The sequence below is a fragment of the Erythranthe guttata genome, chromosome 8, assembly GCF_056151865.1.
Source record: "Erythranthe guttata isolate IM_541 chromosome 8, IM_541, whole genome shotgun sequence".
NCBI classification, from domain to species: Eukaryota; Viridiplantae; Streptophyta; class Magnoliopsida; order Lamiales; family Phrymaceae; genus Erythranthe; species Erythranthe guttata.
In genome coordinates, this window is record NC_142540.1 from 16,824,674 (window position 1) to 16,843,326 (window position 18,653).

Sequence of the window (18,653 nt, forward strand, 5' to 3'; positions counted from 1 at the left end):
AAGTTGTTTAAAATAAATTTAGCTAATCGGGCACTGATTGTGAATGCGATAGATAGCTTTCAATTATCACAATTCACACTCCAAGAAGTTTGCCCTATTATAATTGTTTGTTTCCTGTCTAATAATTTGAAAAAAAAAAATAATAATAAAAATAAATAAAAAGACAAATAATAATAAAGTTAAATACATTGCACGCGAGTTGTGGACCTTCAAAATTTGGTCAATTATTGTATACTATATAGAATTATTAATTATAGACCCTTAAAAGTTAGTGATGTACTTGTACAGTACACTTTTTTCAATAAGATCTTGATTTGAAATAAAGATTCCATTTGAGAAGTATCTAAACTAGAGTTAAACAATCACTTAAAAAGCAGAGTATAACAAACTTATATAGGCACAACTTACAATTAAAGACTACTAATTACTTATTAATTAACCTATGAATTATCAATAAAAACACGTGCATAGGTGTCATTATTGCATTGGATGGCTATGAGTTGATTAATTATTGCTAAGCAATTAAAATCTTAATTATTATAATAATCATGTCATGCTTACCAAAAGATTCCTTAGCTTTTAGAACATCATACTTTAAAAGGCAAATTCATGTCCAGTTCTAAAGTAACACTCTCTTGGAAATTGAAGCTACTTAATTCCCACGTTAATCTACACTAACAGTGATTAATTAACACTAATCACATGCAAACCCCTTTTAGGATTAACTAATTAAACAAACGTTAATGACAAAATGTGTTCGGCAAACTGGTAATGAAAAATTCGAAATAAAACGACAAACGGAAACTGAATTTACAGAAATATACAGTCTGCGCAGGTTTTTTTTTTTCAATTTTCGTGGATCAGAATTGTAGGCTCGCTCAGAACGTATTTGGGCAGCTCGTACTTTGCACCTGCGATTAAAAGGTTTCGGATTAGAACGAAATTACAACAAGAAATTAATTAGCGATAATAAATTAAACGCAAACCTCTCTCATCGTAGCAGGTTGTTAAATCGGGATTTTGTACGATAACACCAGCACTGTCGACAATTGCTTGTGCCAGAGTTAAATCTGCTTCGGCTGCTGCTCGAAGTGCTTCCCATATCTCTGATAAAGTCCGAAAAAAAAAAAAAAAAAAAAAAAAACCCCGTGATTTACATGTTAAAATCAAACGCATGAACCCGAACATGGCAATCTGAAAGTTTTGCTATAATTAAGAATTTATACTCACACAGAATGATTATCAAGAATATTATGTAACGATACTGCGAAAGGGTTATTTTTTATTAGAGAAATATTAATCGATACTTGTGATTATTCAAAACGAACCTTTTCGACCACCGTAGTGTGGAGCAGTATCCCAAAACTCCTCACGCATCTTTACCAATTGAGCTCTGGTTATTGCTTCCGTATGCTTCCATGCCTTGGGCTTCCGTATCTTCTTAGAATTTTCTAGAAGAAAACGGGAATCAAACTATCAAGAAAGCAGCATCACACAGTATCCGAACAATTTTACGATTTCAGCACCTCTTTATTATACTGATAACCAACAGACACCATAGATATTTGTATAAGCAGAACAACATCAAATATTCGTACGGTCATCATTTCACTAAATTTCACTAATTTCATCATTTTCGTACGATCATTTTTCAATGTCACCCGAAATTAAATCGGGTAATGCCACATTCTCTTTGGTCCTTTATATGCACAGTTCCAGCACAGATTTCACGAAAATAAAACGAGCACTCCTCTCTTGGCTCGATATTATCAAATTTGCCATAGAAAATCCAGTATTAGCTAGATCAACTTTACGGTAAAGTCGGAAAATATAGGTGAACGAGAATTCGTTGCGTTTTTTTTCCTCAGTATAAATACTCAAATCGAAACCACATACGTCAAACTGTTCGGATAGTTTTCATAGCAGCAAATAAAGCATAATATATCCGAATTGTAGATAGTTTCCCAGCACATACATTAAAGTAAGAACACGAATACTCGTAAATGTCGATAAATTCGATACCAAAGATTTACCCGGAAAATGGCAAAAAAGCAAAAAAAAAAAAAAAAAAAAAGAAACTAAAACAGAATCATAACAATGGAGATTGAATTTCTCATATGTTATTGAAACCAAACCAATCAGATAATACGAAAAAAAAATCATGAAAAATATCTAGAAATTCCGGATTAAAACCTAAAACAATAAACACTAAACTATTGAGCTAGAACTCAGTAAAATTCGTAAATCCACAATTAAACAATTACAAATACAAGCAGGCGTAAGAAACAGAGAACCACGTAAGAACACCCTAAAAAAAATTAAACAGATAATTTAATGCGACAATCAAAAACAAATTGGAGAAGAATCCATCATTTAATACAAGAAATTAAATAAATAAACGTCAAAATCGTGTCGAAAAAGAGTACCGTTTCCTTTTTCGCGCGATCCAGCGCAACCCATACTGTGCAATCTCGAACACAATCAATAATTGATGGATTTCCAGTCAATTAAAATTAAAAAAAAAAAAGATGAATATCAATTAACGCTAATGCGTAGAGAGGGAGAAAGAGTCGAATTGATTTTGAGTCTCTCTCTCTCTCTCTCTCTCTCTCTCCCTCTCCCTCTCTCCTGATTGAATACAACTGTGTGTGAGTGTGAGTGTATGTTTGTTTTATTATTTTGATTTATTTATTTATTTATTTATTCTTTTTCAATTTTAAATGTGAGGAAATCTTGTTCTATTTTCGGGGGCTAAAATGGATGTGAGTCCACTATTTTCAGTGATTTGTACACGTCAAAATTATTAATCCAAAAAAAAAATTATTTGAAAAAAAAATATAAAGAATTAGTAGGAATTATTTGTTTTTGTAAAAAAAATGAGATAATCGAAAAAAAAGTGAGAAATTTATATAAAATACTATTTTTGATATGGGCCCAATATACGAAATGGGTATTATTATTTCAAGAACTGGGCTTCTTGTGGCTATTTAGCTTATTGCAATCATGTAGTTACAAAATAATAATGGGGTTAATGTTTACGAAATTAATTAATATATAAATTAATTATTAATTATTTAATTAATTAAAAATAATAATGGGATTAATGTTAACGTTATAATAAATAAATAAATATATTTAAGCAATGAATAATCTCTATATATAGTTAGTTGATAATTATTTATGATCATTCTATGATGGGCTATTTAATTTAAAATGAACTAGTTTGATGAAAGATGATTTATTTGGATTTTATGGGCCAAGCCCAATTGTTCACACCAGACAATTAAAAAATGTCTTTATTCGTTAGGTTGTATATCTTAGTTTTGCTTGTCGTAAAATCAAAATATTCACCAAACTTGTACAGCAATAGTGTAACAGAAGAGAAGACGAAATTAATAAATAAATAATAATAAATAATAAATAAATTAAACATAATAAATTATGATTATTGTCGTTGCATCTTGAAATTTAAGGACATTAAGTGTAAGCGTGCAAGCCTCTTGATTTGGAATATAAGTCATTTCCCATGATTATTTAATTCTTTGATTCTTTTTACCGAAATATTAAATGTCGTTTCAATTTTATTAGTATTGTTTCGATTCAAATATGAGTTTGACCATTTTCTAGTCTGGTATGGGTAAAATTAAAATATAGAAACTGTAGCCATAATCCAATTTGAATCAATTTGATTGGATGTCTGGTGGCGAAGTTATGCAAGAATGTATCTTTCTTATCCGATATCCACTCTCGTGAATCCAACTTGTATAAAAAAATTAACTAAATGAAATACCAATTCCATATGTTGAGTTTTTTCAAATTCAGACTAACAAATAGTCAAAATCACGTTTAAAGTCGAAAAGAGTGTTCTTTAAAGTGGAAATATATCTATTACATCCTTTCTTTTTAAGTGCAATTATATATATCTATTTTAAGGATAAAATACTAAAAGAGGAAGAATAAATTGATTTAACAGCTGCTTAATCTCAAATATTCAAACTTGTGTTCAATTTTAGTTTCTGGCATGTCTGCAGATTTCACACCTTAAAGTCCACAAATTACGCATGAGATTCTCTTCCAAGTTCAATTTTCAATTCTTGCATGATTTTACAAATATATATCTTATAATAAAATAGGGTAAATTACGGCCACCCTCTGAGTTATGATTAAATTACGAGAATACCACTCTTATTTGGTTAATTACAGTCACTCTTCTCTCTAAATATTTTTACGTAAAATTTATATAATTCGGTTATTTGCCGAACCAAATCGTATATTTAGTCCAGTAAACAGTTGAAATGTTGGCATACCGAAATTTCGGTTATGTTTTACCGAATTAATATCCCAAAATTTATCTCTTGAGGGATCTTTTCGTAAGATAATAGATAGTTGAAGGGTGGCTTTAATTACCCAAACATAAATGGGTTTTTCGTAATTTGACCATTACTCAGGGGTGGCCGTAATATGCCGTATAAAATAAAATCGAAAAAAGATACTAATTAAAAGTGTAACATACAGTAAAAGTAGAATCTCAATAAATTAATAAATTCGTTTAAATAATATTTTTTTTAATCTTAACACGATAAAAATCCATTGAATTATTAGTTCGATAATTTAATATTAAAATGTTTGGGAATAAGTAGAAAGCAATAATGTATGAATTTATTGATTATGGTACGTGGATTCCATTGTTGGATTATGTTCCTTTCAATGTTTGTGGCTAAATTCTTTGTGAGTCACATTATTTAATAAATGCTACCTGCTATATTGTTCTCAACCTACTATACTTCAAAATCATAGAACCCCCATTCTTGAGTGCTTCCTTCAAGCATCCCATAATTATAATCCATCTCAAAATCATTAAACAAGATTCCTAGGTTCCTAAAAAAATATCATATATAATTGATTTAACGCGCTTCTTATAATTGTTTAATTTATAAAATATTTTCCCTATTGTTATTAATTTTTTAGGCAAATAACGGCCAAACCCCTGAAGTAATGTCAAATTACGAAAAAACCCCTTATCTTTGTATAATTACATCACCCCATCAACTATTAATCTTCATGCAGTTTTATGGTGTCGAATCCAAAAGAATCTTCTAGATTCTGTAGAATATTCTCTAGTTTGTATTCTGTTTTGTACAAAAAATGCAGTTTCTGATGTACCACAATCTGATATTTACAAGTCAAAAGACACATTTTACGATCATCTTGTTTCAAAATGTGAAGCTCGAACATGATAAAAAAAGGTTACAAACTGAAGAATATTCCACATAATCTAGAAAATTACTCTAAATTTGACGCTGTAAGAAGATTAACAGTTGAGAAAGCGATTGTAATAACCGAAACATTAGGGGTATTTTGGTAATTTAACCTTAAGCGATAATGTAAAATAGTGGAATTTTTCTTTATCTTTTGTTCCTCCTTTCCCACGCTTTAGATCTTTGCTTTACTCATCACAAAATCTCTGCCTTAAACCACTGAGTCAAAAACAGAGTCCAAAATCTCAGCTTTCTCTTTCTTCTCTTCCAAAATTTTCATTTCTGCAATTAAATCAAGAATTTGATGGAAAGCAGAATATCCAAAACATTTCAGAGATTCATCCACCCAACTAAGAAAACATCCAAAAACGGCGGAAACTTAGAGAGAGAAAGTGCAGCAGACTCAGCCAACAAAAACAGAGCAGCCATGGAAGCCTTTGTATCGAAGCTTTTCGCCTCCGTTTCATCTCTCAAAGCAGCTTACGCAGCTCTGCAAACCGCCCAACTGCCTTACAACATCGACAGCATAAACTCCGCGGATCAAGAAATCGTCGAAGAGCTGAAATCGCTTTCGGAGCTCAAACGTAAGTACACGAAGAAACAGGTTGATTCTTCTTCTTCTTCCTCCCCACCCCACGTGACTTTAATGCTGTCTGAAATTCAAGAACAGCACTCTTTGATGAAGACTTACGAAATCACCATGAGGAAAATGCAGAGCGAACTTGAAATTAAAGAGTCCCGGATTTTTCACCTTCGAGAAAAATTGAAAGAAATCGTTGAAAAGAATGAGAAAAGGATGAGCAAGATTGGATCTTTTTCGATTCTTGACGGGGTTCAGTTTTCGGAGATGAGTGTAAATGATTTTACAGTTGTTTTGAACTATGTTATGAGATCTGTTCGTAGTTTTGTGAAGTTCTTGATTCGTGAAATGGAGTGTGGTGATTGGGATATTGAAGCTGCAGTTAATGCAATACAGCCTGGGATTGTATTCAGGAACAGGGATCATAGAGTTTTTGTGTTTGAATCGTTTGTTTGCAGGGAAATTTTGTCTGGGTTTGATAAACCTAATTTTTGCGACGGAAAATTTGGTCACTGTTTGCCTGGGGAGAGAAATCAGCGACGGAATTTCTTCTTTGAGGAGTTTAAGAAGATGGGTTCGGTGAATGGGGTTCGATTTCTGAAGAGAGAGAGGAATTCTTTATTTGGGGAGTTTTTGAAGTTGAAGTATTTGAATTTGGTGCACCCGAAAATGGAGGTTTCGTTTTTCGGGGATTTGAGATATAGAAAAATGGTGGATTCCGGCGGGTGGCCGGAGAGTGAGTTCTTTAAGATGTTTGCTGAAATGGGGAGGAGGGTTTGGGTACTACATTGCTTGGCGTTTTCGTTTGATCGGGAAGTTGGAATATTCCAGGTGGAGCGGAATTCCAGATTCTCTGAGGTGTACATGGAAAGTGTTGCGGAGGAGGCGGCGGCGGAGGAGGATTTGAGGGTGGCGTTTACGGTGGTGCCGGGGTTTAAGTTCAGCAACACGGTTGTGCAGAGCCGGGTTTATTTATTTCCGGCGAAAAGTTAGAGAGGAACCCCTTTTGAAAATTGAAACCATAACTCGGCGGTGAAAGGGCGGCGCGTGAAGAGCAGACGCGAAGACGAGTCAAATCGAAGAGCAGGCGAGGCATTAAAGAGGCGAGTGGGGCCCACGCGGAAATAACAACTGGGATTTTGATATTGGGAGGCGCGAAGCGGCCGCTGGACAAAACGGAGAATTTAGTGGCACGGGTTGCCGGGAAAATAGGGCTTTTTTGGGTTTGGTTTTCGGAGTAATACTATGTGACATGGCATAATTATGTTTTTTTTTTTTTTTTTTTTCTTAAATCTTGTCTGATGTCAGGTGTAATTATTTTTTCACGTGCATATTTTTTATATTTTTAACGGTGAATGGCAGAAATTGTTTGTTGAGGTTTAAATGTAAAATATATTTAGGTCGTGTTATGGTCAAATTACAAAATCACTATTCTTGTTTAGGTTACTACAGTCACTCTCAACTATGTATTATCTTGCGAAAAGACAAATCTATAAGTAAATTTAAGGATGAATTCGGTAAAAATCGAAGCGAAATTTCGGTACGCCATCATTTAATACCGTTTATCGAACTAAATATACGATTTGGTTCAGTAACTAACCGAATTACATAAATTTATGTAAAAATATTTAAGATGATGGGCTGGTTGTAATTACCTAAATAAGAGGGGTCTTTTCGTAATTTGATCATACCTTATGGGTGGATGTAATTCGCCCAATATATTTATCTATTGGGGCTTGCTATTATCAGTGCGGTTTTTTCCAGCTACAGTGCGAAATAATTCATTTGTCAAAAAACACTTTAACCTTTTACAAAATCCTCTCAACATCCAAATATTTCGACTTTCGTAGATCGTGATTTGTTTTCGTAGAAATCAGTTAAAACCCAACGATTATCAAGATGGCCAACATCGATCCCGTAAATGAGGTAAAAAAATACGTTTTAGTGTGATTTTTTTCGATTTTCAGTCGTTTCGTGTAGAATATCACGAAATTATTCAAGTCATTTCGTGTTGTTTTGCACGAAATGAACACTTTATTCGTGTTTTCCAGTCATTTCGTGTACAATACTACGAAATTATACCTATTATTTCGTGTAAAGTCACACGAAATAGCAGTAAAACTGTTTTGTTATTCATTTCGTGCAGTACTATACTAAATGTATGAATACATTTCGTGTAAAATTACACGAAATGTATGCATATACTTCGTGTGATTTTACACGAAATACCTAGTATTGTTATTAATATTTTTTGAGCAAGTATCTAACCTTTTTTTTGTATTTACGCAGCCATATGACGACAATTTGTATTTTGATCCCTCGGTTTTGGATAAAAAGGAATATGAAGATTTCTCTCACTTCTTCCAAGTTGATATTGTGTTCGGCAGTAGGGAAGAATTAATCAACTGGGCGAAAGAAACTGCAGTTAGTCATTGTCACCGTTTGATTTGTCAGTCTAGAAGGGAGAATGCACAGTACATGACGTGTGACAAATACGGACATGGCCGACAAACGAATATCGATGTGGAAGATCCTAGAAACTCAGGAACAAAAAAATGTGGTTGTCCGTTCAAATTGATTGGCAAAAGGTCAAGGTTTGATGAATTATGGCGGTTGACTGTCAGCGATGGCAGGCATAGTCATCGTCCGACTTTGTTTCCTCACGGACAAGGTACGACTAGTCGTATAACTCCGCAACAGAAAGCAAGAATTAAAGAATTGCGAAATTCTCACGTGAAGCCAATGCTGATCATGGATAGACTGAGAAAAGATGATCCGACGATACAAACCTCTATGAAGCATGTTTACAATGAGTTGGCCAAGATTAAATCTGAGGAAATGGAGGGCATGACTGTTATTCAGTTTATGATGCATAACTTTCAAAAAGGCGAGTATCGATATTGGCATCGCGTCGATAGTGAAACGAGCAACACGATTACAGATATTATGTTTGCATGTCCCGAATCTATTCAGTTATTACGGTTGTTCCCGTATGTTATATTGATGGACTGCACATACAAAACCAATAAGTAAGTAAAAATTACGATTGTTCAAATTATGATTATTGTGTTTTAATGTCTTGTATTGTTTAAATATGTAAAAACAACATTGTTGTAGGTATGGAATGCCTCTTTTGGAAATAATTGGGATAACTCCAGTTGGGAGGAATTATACAATTGCTGTTGCATTTATGTCGCATGAAGATGCAGACACCTACGAGTGGACTTTGAATTGTTTGAAAGAGTTGCTAGATGGTGTCGAACCTGATGCGATCTTGACAGACAGAGAGTTGGGTCTTTTGAAAGCACTGCCAAATGTCTTCCCATTTTCGTATCATATGTTGTGTATATTCCATATAAACAGAAATGTTGAGGCAAATGCGACGAAATTTATGGGAGGCAACAAGGACCAAGGTCTAATATTCCGACGTGTGCTGTGGGCTAAGCTGGTGAAATCAGAAACCGAAGAAGAGTATCATTACAATTACAATGAAATTGTTGGACGGTATGCAGGGTATCCTAGGCTGATACAGTATTTGAATGATACGTGGTTGATATACAAGGAGAAGTTTGTTCGTGCCTATACTCGCAATGTGTATCATTTTGGCAACACGAGCACCAACAGGTATTACATGTTTTAGTTATTTAAATGATAAAAGATATTATATAAAAATAATATTTATTTTGTAATTTGATTGTCGTTGTATGCTCTGATTGTTGTTGTAATTGGATAGGGTGGAGAGCGCTCATTCTTCAGCGAAGGGTTGGTTAAATGCTTCGACCGGAGGTCTGGATAACGTGCAAGGCAAACTTCGGGACCAAGTTTATATCCAAATTAGTGAGCTGAAGTGCGATTTTTCATTATCATCCAAGATAAGGAAGCATACTGCAGCATGACCGTGTTTTCAGGGTTTGATTTGTTATGTTACGCATCTGGCATTAGAGAAATTGGATGAAGAGATGGAGTCCCCGGCGATGCAAGATCCGAGTATTTGCACACACTATCTTTGGAATACTCATGGGCTCCCATGCGCGTGCAAAATTGTGCAGAAAATGGAAGATAATGACACGTTCGTCATTTCAGACTTGCATCCATTCTGGAGTACCATGGCAGTTGAGCCTTCGGAGCTACCTGAGTATCAAGTAAACCGCGAGGAGATTGTGGATAGACAGATTGATGACCTGAATTGCAATTTGAAGAAGATGAATTACACGAGTAAGATAAATGCCGTGGCCTCATTGCGTGGCATCGTTTATCCGTCTACGTCGCATCTGTCCGAGCCATCATTTGTTAAGACCAAAGGACGACCAAAGAATAACTCGACAAAGAGAGACCCTTCTGGATGGCAGTATCATATTGATGAGGAGACAATTAAGTCGTCGTGTGGTTCCAAGGGTCGCCAAACCTCATCTGGTGCAAAGATTCCTAAAACAAAGGTTGAGAGAAGCACTGATGGAACGCCTCAATCGAAGATGAAAGGTCGTGGTTCTCGTATTCCCACACAAGAATCTGCTGCCCCTACAATACCTGCACATGAAGGAATCGACTTTTATTCTTTCGTGCCCAGATTTATGGTCCGTCTTATTCAAGATTATGTTAACGTGATGGCGGATGGCAACTGTGGGTACCGGTGCGTTGCTCAAGCCGTGTACGGGGATCAAGAAAGATGGCCGCAAGTGAGAGGGGAGTTGCTTATTGAGTTATACGAGCATGCTAGTGTCTACACGGCGATGTTTGGCAGTACCGGATACGTTGAGGTCATACGCAAGTGTGACTGGACCTCAGGGCCTTGTCCACAAGCTTATTGGATGGACATGAATGAAATGGGATTGGCCATTGCTACCAGATACAGTGCATTAGTGGTACTTTTGACTCAAGTAGGGAGTATGACTTACCTTCCTATGTTTGGCAGTGGTCACTTATCATGTATGATTGTTGTGACATTGCACAACAATCATTTCATGTTTGTTAATTTGGTCGCAAATAGTCCACTACCACCAATCCATCCGGCATGGGTACACCATAGAGCTAAAAACTTGAGGCACTTACTCAAAACGTACAAACCCCGACTACTCTTGTACGAACAATTAAAGTCTGGTCGGTAGTTCAATTTGTAGTTGTATCTGAAATCTAGTTCAATTTTATTCGTATTTGAAATTTAGATCAATTTGTAGTTGTATTTGAATTCTAGTTCAATTTGTAGTTGTATTTGAATTCTAGTTCAATTTTTAGTTGCATTTGAATTCTAGTTCAATTTGTATTTGTATTTGAATTTTTAGTTATTTCGTACTGAATTTACCGAAATGTCACTTCATATTTCGTGGAAAAATCTACGAAATATGGTCTTCCATTTCGTAGAAAATTCCACGAAATATGGTCTTCCATTTCGTAGAAAACTCCACGAAATATGTTCTTCCATTTCGTGTACGTTTACACGAAATACACGATTTTTTTTAATCTAACAGTTTCGTCCTTCGTGTTCTATAACAATAAACACCGCTATTTCGTGTGAAAAGACACGAAATTATTGAGTGTATTTCGTGTAATAATACACGAAATAGCGGGCGAATTTGGTTTTTTTTTAGGAAAGTTACAAATGAAATAAATCGCACTGCAAGCCGGTAAAAACCGCACTATGAATAGCATTTCAGTTATCTATTTTTCTAATTTGTAGAGTTACAACTTACATGTACAAGAATCAGCTGAATGTAGCTGGGGAAATTCAACCTAAATTGTATGTTGAAAAGAAGCCCAAAATATCACGAAAAGCCCTAATTTATAATGCAATAAATTGAAATTATAACAGCATATTTTTTGTTTCGGGCTTCATTCCATGCCCATATACACAAGTTATTATCTAGGCCCATTTCCGTTTGTTATTTTTCGTGAAATCCAAATTTATCAAAATGACTCAAACTTTGTAATAAAATAAGATGACAATCATCAATGTATTACCAAAGGATTGTTGATTCAAAAATCATGTCTCCATGCCTTGTTGATCATGAATTCAATTCATATGGAGTGAAATTGAGAAATCGAGTTTGTGAACTTGGTTTTGATACCACTTGTATGACCTCAAACGTTAATAGTTGTCCTAAAATCAACTAGTGCCAGGAAAATCGCAAACTCGAGCCATATAATGTATTCAGCACACACAAGCGCCCACGATATTCGATTGTGTGTCGCCCAGACCCGCACCTCGCTCGCTCGGACAATTGCAGCCTAACCTAGGCTAACAAAATTATTCGTGTTCGAACTCAATTCACTTGTATAATTGGTTACGGCTTCCTTAGTTATAACTTTTTGGAAGAATTAATTAGTTAGTGTTCTACTTTAAAATGAATGAATCAACCTTAAATTCCAAAGATAAATTATGGTTTTGACCTAAATTTGTTATAAGATCATTACTAATAGCATGTCCAAATCACAAAAACCACCTTTTTTTTTCTTGAGATAATCTAAATTTCAAACAACAATTTCCACGAATACATTCTTTAGAGTAAGGTGGTAGTGACAAAGATTGATTGACTAAGAAATAGAACACGAACAATGTATTCAAATTTGACAGCTAATTAATTGGGAGATAAACATTATATCATCGGCAATTCAATTTCACCTACCACTTTACTCAACCTTCTTTCTTCATCAACCTTTTGTGCACGTATATAATGCGAAATTAAATGGTTCATTTGATTTTCATTCCACGTGGCAGTTCAAAAATTCGATTCATTCCACGTATTAGACACAAGTTACATGGTTTTTATTTTTTTTCAAATTCATCCAAATATAACTGGATGAAAGCAAATCTAATTTCCAATTTCAAATTTAGATGATTTTTTTCAAATTTAACTCTAGGAATTAAGAATCCTAATTTATGACAATAGTCATACATTTAGTGAAAGTCGTTTTGTATTTATCATTTTAGTTAATTTTTATTGCAATTTTGAATCAATTGGCACATTAATTATGTAATGCTTTTTTAGAAAAAAAAAATAGCGAGATTGTTGAATATTGGTCGGAGAAAGGTGTTGAGAACGTGTCTGCGGTAACAAAATATTATCCTAATAAATAATTAAATATTATAATCACTCCTAACATTTTATCGGCTTGTCTGTTGTTTCTACATTTTGTTCAACGAAAAATCAAATTTGAAATATTTGTAGCACGTAGGAGTGTAACAAAGTCAGATTAGTAATCAATTAGTCTCACATTCTACAGATTGTGACAAAATAAATGACATAACTTTTTTTCATCGTACACTTTAATTCCACATTAGGCACGTGAACATATTTCCTGGAAAATGATGTATGAGAATTTAGATACGCAGGCACGTGCGGTTTGTTCAGCTTCGAAATTTGTTTGAATTTTTTCGCAGTAGGTGAGTCGGTTGCCATGAATGCTTTTCACATTTACTGTAATATTTCGGACAAATTACGGGCGGCTAGCTGTGATTACGCAAATAAGAGGGGTTTTTTTTTCGTAATTTGATCATTTCTCGGAGATTTACCCTAATATATTTTCTCATTTGAGAATTCACATTTGTAGTATTTTTTAATTGAGATTCTAGTTTTTTTTTTTTCTTTTTTCTTTTTTTTTTTTATCAACAAGTATATTGTAATTGTGTAAATTGAATATATATATATATATATATATATATATATATATATATATATATATATATATATATATATATATATATATATATATATATCACTATTAGATTTTATTTTTGATAGTGGTACCACTTTAAAAAAATTAAGTTGTATATAGTTTTCTAATAGGACCATTTAAAATGGTGGGTTCGTTAGAATGGTATTGTTTGAAATTAATAGCATATTAAGTATATATATAGTTGATAATGATAGATCAAGTTAGTATAAATTGAATATAATTGAAATTACGAGTTGAATATTATAAGTCCAAAACTCATTAATTTGCAAAAATAGCACGCACTTGATGGTGAAATTGTAACATCTTTAGATATAGTTAGTGTGTAATTAATTTGAAATAAATGTATTAAACATTTTTCCTCGACTTCTATATTTTAGAGCAACTACAGTAGTGCAGTAGTGCTACTGTTTCTCAAATTATAAACAAGGGTAAATTACAAACACCCCCCTCAGGTATGGTCAAATTACAAAAACCCCCTCTTGTTTGGATAATTACATCTACCCCCTCAACTATGATTTTTTCTTAGACCTCCACCTTTATGGTGCCAAATTCAACATAGTCATCCAGATTCCGTGAAATGTGCTCTAGTTTGTACTCTTTTTGTGAAAAAAATACAGTTTCCGATGCACCACAAACTGATATATACAAGCTAAAAATAAGATATTATGGTCATCTTGCTTCATAATGTAAAGTTTGAATGGGATAAAACGGGTACAAAAGTGATAATATTCCATATAATCTCGAAGATTCCACTAAATTTGATGAGTTGAGGGGGTGGTTGTAATTATCCAAACAAGAGGGGTGTTTTTGTAATTTGGCCATACCTCAGGGGGGTGTTTGTAATTTACCCTTATAAACAATGAACAATGTTTTAAACTTTTAATACATTATTTTTTCTGACGCACTACAACAGTAATTGTTTATATTTTAACACAACAAAAGATGAACTTTAATTTCTCAATAAATAAAGAATATAATGTAGCATAAATAATAAATTGGAAGACCTCAAGTTCACGCCAAGACATTAAAATAAAATAAAATAAATAATAAACAAATTAAATACAAGTTGAATTTCTGGACATGACCAGCGGTCCAACTTAGAGGATAGACTAATGCTACTTTAATTTCTCAATCTTAATCATCGATGTTGATTCTTAACAGACTTTTGCCTAATTCTTCGTTGTATAGTTTATATTATGCTACATCAGATGAAATACAAAGAATATGTATATTTATTATTCATATACACATAAATTAACACATACCAATATTAGTTCTGTGTAAATTAATAATAAAAATCCATCCCATTTAATATTACCCTGATGTAGCATAGAAATAACCCTAATTCTTCTGTTCATTGATTGACTTTTATCTCCAATATCTATATTAATAATAATAAAATTACCATTGATTAGTATATCTTTTCCATGTTAAATATTGCACCAATTCTTACGTATCTTTCCAACACTGTCCCCCACTCCTTCCAATATCTTTGCGGTTTGACATATGTATAAAAATTATTTTTTATTCAAAAAAAAATAAAAAATATTTAAAAAAATAAATAAAAAGAATGCAAATAAGGTGTAACGTTGATTGGATGTGTTGTGGCCCTCGACATGCACTAAGTACTTAAAATTTAAAGTCGCACTTTACAAAAGCAACCGACAACATATACATGGCAAAAAAGTCCTAAAAACGCGTTTTCTTTCTTTTCATACATTATAATTAATCTGATGATGAACTAAACGAATTGCTTTTTCCAAATATTATCTGATCCGACAAATTAATAAAAATAGAAACATATTGCCCTGAGCTATGCATACAAATGACTGTCTCTATTCAGACAATATATATATTGTTATTGAAAGATGTATATATGTATGTGTTATTACAAAGTACTATCTGTAAAATGAATTAAGAGAAAGAACAACGAAGACTACGTAAGTATTACGTACCCTAATCTGCGGTCGCGACGACGACGACGACGACTATACATCTTTCGCACGTGTGTGTACTAATTTCTCTAACCTAATTAACTCATGAACCAACAAAAGAATATTCCAAAATTCTCAAGAAATTTGGAGTGGAATTAAAAAAAAATAAAAAAGGAAATATGATTTAATTAATAAATTAAAAGCTAGTGGCCAATGCCGGGACTAGGAACGGAGCGGAGGATTCGGTCAACGCCGGACAGGTGGCGGGCGACGAGCTTCTCGTCGATGGTGACCGAGTGGCCTTTCTTGCTTGGGGTGGATTTCGGTACGGTTCCCTTCGGAAGCGCCACCATGTACAACCTCTCGTCCACCGCCGCCGCCGGAGCTTTGTTCTTTTGAACGTTGTCCGTCAATAACTTCCGGCCATGTGTGGATGATAATAAGCCAGAAAACAATACCACGAACACGAAAAACAATCGCAGAGTGCTTTTTTGAGCCATTTGCTTGAATTGTTCTTTAGAGAGAGAAAGAAGATGAAAGAGAGAGAGAGAGAATGAATTTGTGTGAGTTTTTTTGTTTAATCCTTGAATTTTAATATTTATAGAGAGGACTGATTAATGGAGAGTGATTTTAGGGGTTGAATTATAAATAAATAAATATATACACAAATAGCAAAGGAATAGGACTTGGGGATCAAGATATAGTTGGGCCAAGTCAAATTTGAAGTTCTAATTTCCACATGTGAACTTTGAAGGAAATACCCTCCTAATTAACTATATTTTATATAAAATAAAATTGAATTAAATTACATTCATTCTAAAATTAATTACATATTCATGGAATCGTGGTAATTAACGAATTAAATGCGGAGTAATTTTAGTTTTTAGAATGCATTCAACACCATATTAACGCCCGAGATATTCGACCTTGATCCATGATCTTGGGGAAATTCTATGCTATACCTGGTGAATATAACCAGACACCCTAATTAATAAGATTCCCACTACGGGTTCAGTTATGGCCCAATGAATTTTAAAAATATAATTATAAAATAAATAAAAAAGGACACATGTCAAGAAAAGAGCCACCCGGTGAAAATCACCGGGTGTAGCATTGTATTCCCCATGATCTTGTGAAACATAGATCCCCTTTTTTTTTCTCTCTCTAATTAGTTAATTTTATTTGAATGTTTTATATGTATATAAAAATTAAATTAAATTAGTTGTATTTGAATGGAAATTAGATATATGTTGGTATAAATGGTCAAAGAGATGTTTACGGTGGCACTAGTATTAGTGTACGGCGGCCGCGTGGAAGGTTAATTAGGTGGCGAGTGACGTAAGCAGCCGGCTAATTATTCTTAGTAATTTCTAATTTATATTAATTTTTTTTAATTAATTGCACCGTCAACGATTTAGATTTTTGATTCTGACCGTGTTTGGTGTGGGACCCATCACACATTCGCTAATTAGTCGGCTTAGCTTCGGGTTTATAAATTAATTAATAAAAATTTACAACTAATTAAGAAAATTAAAGCACCTAATTTTCAGTGAGAAAAGGATGCCGTCACGGAAACTTGTAAAGTCAAACCCAATTGGTCCTACCAAATGGCAAGAACGCAGCAAATGGCGTGTATTGATTTTTTATATATTTTAATTACTTAATTAATTAATTAATTTATTTTACTTTTGGTGAATGAATAAAATATTAGCAAGCAATTTGACACTTTCTTGTGTTTACGATCACATGGCTCTGTCCATCATGGTGCTCGTTTTATTTTCCTTTAAGAATTATATAATTAATTCATGCATTTTCTTCAAATTAAATTGTTTTTTTATTTTGATAAAATAACAGATACTCCCTCAATTGCATAATAATTACCATCTTTTAAATATATTTTTATTTTCACTTTATATTTTCATTACTGTATTAAATACAATATTTTTTTCTATTTTAACATTATTAATTCAACTCTAATTAACAATTCAGAATAGCGCACAAATATTAAAAATATTAAAAAACGGTTGAGCCAGTTTCGTTACTGTTTAAATAGCTTTTGATGTCATGATTTGATTCCGGCCCAAAATATAATTAAAAAAATCAAATGCTTAATACCCCACATATGATTTTGTATGATTTATTTTATAACAACAAATGAAGTTTAATTAACGTTTTATATGGACCATCAAGGCTTAATTGAAGCAGCCCATATAGCTTCTTCTAAATACAATAATAATAATTATTATAATTTATTTATTAATTAATCTTATCGTCTGCGGCCACATATAAAAATAATCCAACAAACCTTTATAATTACAAGTAGAGAAACCAAGGTCAAGAAAAGCCGTTAAGGGAATATTAGTTGGGTAGTTAAGAATAAAATCAAGAAAGATGCCATATTATTGTTTAGTTTACTTTCTTAAAAAGTCATACTTGACATTAATTAACAATGTATTTAAATTATGCATTAAACAATTTCCCTAATCTCATGCTTAAGGATTAGATGAATCTGTTAGAATAACCATTTCCCGAATTAGTCTTATGCACAAAAAATAGGCAGTCTTGTTTATTATTGGTTCATTAAGCACCTAATTTCCCCTTAATTAAACGCAATTAAGCATGTATCTGTTGCAGTATATACTTTCAATTAGCAGCCGCATTACGGTTAACATAAGATTTGGTCTCTATTATTTTTTTGAGTGATTTTGTGAGGATTTTGGGCCAATAATGAATTATTTTTTTATCGGGCCCAATGCTATTTACATCGTAAATGTAGTTCAAAACTGGATTCATTTTAGACTGAAGAAAGCCCAGATGATCTTGACCACTCATTTTTTCCTAACTAATTTGATCGACCACTCATCGAGTAATCTAAAAGAGTTCATTAACCTTAATCTCTCTCTCATTTCTTCTGCCTCTTCTCTCTCTGCAGTACCTCCGTTTTTGTTGTCTTTTTGCGGTGTCGCCTTACAGTCTTCGTTGTACGATGGGAGATATTAATTGATGTTAATTCTGAAATACATTCAGTGCTTCAAACCGTTGCTTTTGATGTTATATATATATATATATATATATATATATATATATATATATATATATATATATATATATATATTTATATATATTTGTCGTTAGAGAGAGGGATAATGTTAACACGCAACTCTCACATTCAAAACCCTTTTGACCTTAAATCTTCTGCTTATGTGAATC

At 33.1% G+C, this 18,653-nt stretch overlaps 5 protein-coding genes across 5 annotated transcripts; 3 read left to right on the forward strand and 2 right to left on the reverse strand.

Moving 5' to 3' along the window:
• Nucleotides 1–703: 703 nt before the first annotated feature.
• On the reverse strand, nt 704–2,746 carry LOC105951407 (uncharacterized). Its single transcript, XM_012974833.2, has 4 exons — nt 2,427–2,746; nt 1,329–1,451; nt 987–1,106; nt 704–911 (listed from the first exon to the last, which is right to left on the reverse strand). Exons 1-4 carry the CDS (start codon nt 2,458–2,460, stop codon nt 847–849), a joined length of 342 nt encoding a protein of 113 aa, XP_012830287.2. The 5' UTR covers nt 2,461–2,746; the 3' UTR covers nt 704–846.
• A 2,680-nt stretch (nt 2,747–5,426) lies between these two features.
• On the forward strand, nt 5,427–7,293 carry LOC105951409 (protein GRAVITROPIC IN THE LIGHT 1). The gene has a single exon (XM_012974834.2). The coding sequence runs from the start codon at nt 5,563–5,565 to the stop codon at nt 6,829–6,831; it is 1,269 nt and encodes a 422-aa protein (XP_012830288.2). The 5' UTR covers nt 5,427–5,562; the 3' UTR covers nt 6,832–7,293.
• Nucleotides 7,294–7,737: 444 nt separating this feature from the next.
• Nucleotides 7,738–9,734, forward strand: LOC105973194 (PKS-NRPS hybrid synthetase cheA-like). The gene is made up of 4 exons (XM_088821308.1): nt 7,738–7,764; nt 8,128–8,867; nt 8,956–9,462; nt 9,572–9,734. Exons 1-4 carry the CDS (start codon nt 7,738–7,740, stop codon nt 9,732–9,734), a joined length of 1,437 nt encoding a protein of 478 aa, XP_088677434.1.
• Nucleotides 9,735–9,797: 63 nt separating this feature from the next.
• LOC148768645 (uncharacterized) lies at nt 9,798–10,943 on the forward strand. The gene has a single exon (XM_088821309.1). It carries the CDS (start codon nt 9,798–9,800, stop codon nt 10,941–10,943), a length of 1,146 nt encoding a protein of 381 aa, XP_088677435.1.
• A 4,703-nt stretch (nt 10,944–15,646) lies between these two features.
• On the reverse strand, nt 15,647–15,943 carry LOC148768646 (B-cell lymphoma 6 protein). The gene has a single exon (XM_088821310.1). It carries the CDS (start codon nt 15,941–15,943, stop codon nt 15,647–15,649), a length of 297 nt encoding a protein of 98 aa, XP_088677436.1.
• Between the last annotated feature and the right edge of the window lie 2,710 nt (nt 15,944–18,653).